Consider the following 3,892-nt stretch of genomic DNA (forward strand, 5'->3'; position numbering starts at 1 on the left):
GCCCACCACTATGCCCGGCTAATTTTGCTTTTTTAGTAGAGATGGGGTTTCGCCATGTTGCCCAGGCTGGTCTCAGACTCCTGACCTCAGGTGATTCTCCCTCCTCAGCCTCCCAAAATGCTGGGATTACAGGCATGAGCCACGGCGCCCAGCCAAGATCTTCATACTTTTAAATAGTTAGGCAATGTTTGTTTTTAATGAAACTATTTTGGGGTCACTAGATTCGTGTGCAGTTGTAAGGAAGAGAGATCCCGTGTCCCCTTTACTCTCTTTCCCCCAGTGCTGAGATCGTGCAGAACCACAGTGCAGTAGCCCAGTTGGGATGTGACATGGACGCCATCCACATGAGTTCTGCACAATGTTCACCTTTTCTCAAATTGGTTGCTGATGTTTACGACTCAGGAGATTTCAGAAAACCTGCTGGATTTCTGGCTGTTCTTGGGCCATGAGACGCGGGACCTCCTGTGCAGTGGGCCCTGGGACCAGGTCTCGGTGCAGTTTGTTGAGGCTCTGTCTGTTGGGGAGTGCAAGGTGAGCTGGGCATGGGAAGCCGCTGACTAAGAAGCAGTCTCCCCACCCTGAGGGGCAAGGGACCTGCGTGCTTAGGGGCTGCTCCCTGGGCAGGTGGGGAGGGGCTGCTAATTCTCCAACCCTTGCAGCTGCCCTCTGAATGGGAAGAGGACACTCAGGGTCACCAGAAGACACCCTTGAGAAGGCAGCCGAAGGTGCTGGCCACTGGCGTCCAGGCCACACAACTTCTGTCTTGTGCACTCTGTTCCCAGGGCCTGCAACAGCACCTGGCATAAGAAGGACTGAGTGTAGAATGCTTAAGCCTGAGCACCTTTCTGCATGCTCTGTCCCAGGTGGCCCCAGCTGGTGAGGAGCAGAGATGCCACAGGCCCAGTATGAAAACAAACCTTTTCCTTCTTCATTCACACAACACGATGCACCCCAGTCACCAAAGTGTATGTGGGCTTTTTCCAGCAGCCAGCTTTTCAGCTGGGTGTCCCCTCCAGCTGGGTGTCCCAGTCAGCTCAGCTCTGACACCACCTGCTGGGGATGGCGTGAGATCCCACAGGTTGAGGGCTTAGTCCCGCAAGATCACCCCCTACTTCAGATGCTGGAAACATGGGTTGTGGTCTATGGACTGTGGTTTTGACCACAGTCTGGCTATAAACTGGGGTTCCCAGGGTTCATTTAATTTGCTACTGTGGCTCACAAAACTCAGAGAAACACTTTATTATTGATGTGTGCTTGTTTCTTATAAAGGACATTACAAAGAATATAGACGGACAGCCAGATGGACGAGATGCCCAGGGCGAGGTGTGGGGAAGAGGCACAGAGCTTCTATCCTTCTTTAGGCATGCCCCTCTCTAGGAACCTGCCTGTGCTCAGTTGTCGGGAAGCTCTTCTGAACCCTGTCCTTTTGGGTTTTTAGGGAGGCTTCATGACCTACACGATTGACTAAATCATTGACCTTTGGTGATCAACTCAGCCTTCAGCTTCTCTCTCCTCTTTAAAATCAGGGGGCTGCTGAAAGTTCCAACCCTCTAATCACAGGTTGGTTCCCTTGTCAACCAGTCCCCATCCAGAGGATATCAGGGATCTGCCAAGAGTTCCCTCATTAGAACAAAAGGGCTCTGCTCCTGTCACCCAGGAAATTCCAACAGATCTAGGAGCTCTGTGGCAGGAACCAGGGTCAAAGACCAAATGTTAGAACAAAAGATTCTCCTAGAGTTTCTATCTACCAGGGTCTCAGGAGCTTTGTGGCAGGAACAGGGAAGAGACCAAAGCCTGTTTCTTATTCTATCACAGTCTCGCATCGCCCCCATTAAGGCGCCCTCCCTGTGCCACAAAACGGCCAGCGTGGATGGGAGGGTGCTAGGGCCTGACCTTTGGGTCCTCAGGGCTCCAATCCGAGCTCCCTCTATGACTGGCTGTGTAACCCTGGGCAAGTCCCATCCTTCTCTCCACCTGTTTCTTCATCCTTAAAATGGGGACAACGAAACCCTCAGGGCTGACCCACAGGATGCTCTCAGAGGAGCAAACACTCAGAAGGCAGCTGGGCTTCCACGTGTGGGCCCTGCACTGGGGCTTGCCTAACAGCGCTCTGCCCCCTTACAGCCAAGCAGTCCATCGCCACCCACTTGTGTGGACAGGACATGGCCAAAGGCCACAGGGCTGGTCAGGCTCTGCACCGGGTACACCCAGGTGTGTCGCTTCCCCAGGACGGCTGGAATTCAACTTCGGCCACTTCTTGGCTGTGTGAGGGAGACCTGGGCCTTGGTTTCCCCATCAGTAGTGTAGGGTTTATAAAGAGTGCTTTCTGGCAGAGTTAACAGATTTGGGGATGAGGGTCATCCCTCAGGCAGGTCCTTCAAAAAGAGCTTTGGGAAGTGGTACAGCGGTGTGCCCCCCAGCGGGAGCCAAGGAGGGCACACCTGCTGCTGGGGGCTCCCGCTCCACCTGTCACCCCACCCCCCAGCAGGAGGTAGCAGGAGGAGGGGATCTACACTCTATGCCCAGTTCAGTGTCACATGGCTCCCCATCTCCTCATCATCAACATCAAATGTTTGGTGTGGTGCCCTGAGGGCTGCCACAGCGCACCCCAGTATTAGAGCCTCACCCACCCCCTAAAGCTGTCCTGGACAGCACAGCCCTCCTGGAAGGGGAAGTGGGCCCAGCCCCCCTCCCCATCGTGAAGCCTGCCCTCCCGCAGAGCTCTGCCCTCCCCAGGTCAGCACTGCAAGTGCCCTGCCTGAGGCCAGTGACCCTCCGACCTGCACATGACTCCCTGCACAGGCCAGGCACCCAATGAGGAACTGGAGGAGGTGGCCCTGCAGCTGCAGGTCCCCGCCCTGCTGGGCCTTATCTGCCCAGTTTCTTCCTAGTCTCCCCACAGTGCTGGCCTGTACCTCCATCTCAGCTACACATGTCCAGCCTCCAGGCGCTGTGCTCTGGCCTGCCCCTGCGGCCCCTCCCAGAGAACCGGGGACGCCAGGCTGGGGTGCCCCATGCCCCGGTCAGGACCCCCAGCCTCAGCCTTGAGGAGAAACAGGTAAGCAGTGGGCCTGTGCTCCCGAGGCCTTGGCCTCTAGGCATCCTCCAGGTGGTCCATAGTGAGCACCCAGGCTTCCTGCCCTCTCGGTGGGAGCTGCTCAGCCGCCCACCCTGGACTCCAGAGGCTCCAGCTGGTGCGGGTGCAATGCATGGTGGACTCTTGTCTCTTGGGTGCAGCCGCCCTTGGGTGCAGGATCACTGTGTCTGTTTACAGATGAGGACCCTGAGGCTCAAGGTCAGCAGCCGGTCAGTGGAGGCACTGTGGCCACCTCCAGTGGGAGGAGGCCCTGGGCGGGTGTGAAGTGTCCCACACCCAGCACCGGGTCTGCCCCAGCAAGCAGAACGTTTGCGCACAGGTCAGCTCTTGTTTTCATTTGCAATGTAGCCGGCAAGCGGGTGCTAAGGAAAGATGGGCTGAGGCCAGTATCCCCTCACCTAACAGCAAAGCAGGCCAGGGATGGTGCGCGCTTGCCGGCGACACCCTGTCTGGGAACTTCCCTTTTGTCATTTGTAAGCTTGAGATGAAAACGGTGATACCAGAGGATTATGGAGAAGAGTAAATGAAATAAAGTGGGTGACGGTTATATAGACCTTCCTCCTATTTTTTACTGGAAACTACTCAAGAATTTCAGAAACAGTAGAGAAGTGGAAACTACAAACAAGCATAAAGATTAAAAGAGGAATCCTACCTCCCCAGAAAAAGACAGCTGCCCTTTGCACCAGAGCCCCCTGGACTTTCCTGGAGCCACCCACAGAGGCCTAACAGGACGCAGTGGGGACAGTAGGGGTCGCTCAGGGAGGAGCTGGCGCTGGGGAAGGGGAAAAGGGGAAG

At 55.8% G+C, this 3,892-nt stretch overlaps 1 protein-coding gene across 1 annotated transcript in view; it reads left to right on the forward strand.

The window, feature by feature from the left end:
- The first annotated feature begins 2,884 nt into the window (after nucleotides 1-2,884).
- Nucleotides 2,885-3,892, forward strand: part of UROC1 (urocanate hydratase 1) — a 35,330-nt gene continuing 34,322 nt past the window's right edge. Inside the window, exon 1 of the mRNA XM_011950750.1 lies at nucleotides 2,885-3,058. Coding sequence (XP_011806140.1) covers nucleotides 2,933-3,058 — 126 coding nt within the window. The 5' untranslated portion in view covers nucleotides 2,885-2,932. The remainder of the gene's footprint in view (nucleotides 3,059-3,892) is intronic.

This window comes from Colobus angolensis, unplaced genomic scaffold, assembly GCF_000951035.1.
Source record: "Colobus angolensis palliatus isolate OR3802 unplaced genomic scaffold, Cang.pa_1.0 Scaffold31, whole genome shotgun sequence".
NCBI lineage: Eukaryota > Metazoa > Chordata > Mammalia > Primates > Cercopithecidae > Colobus > Colobus angolensis.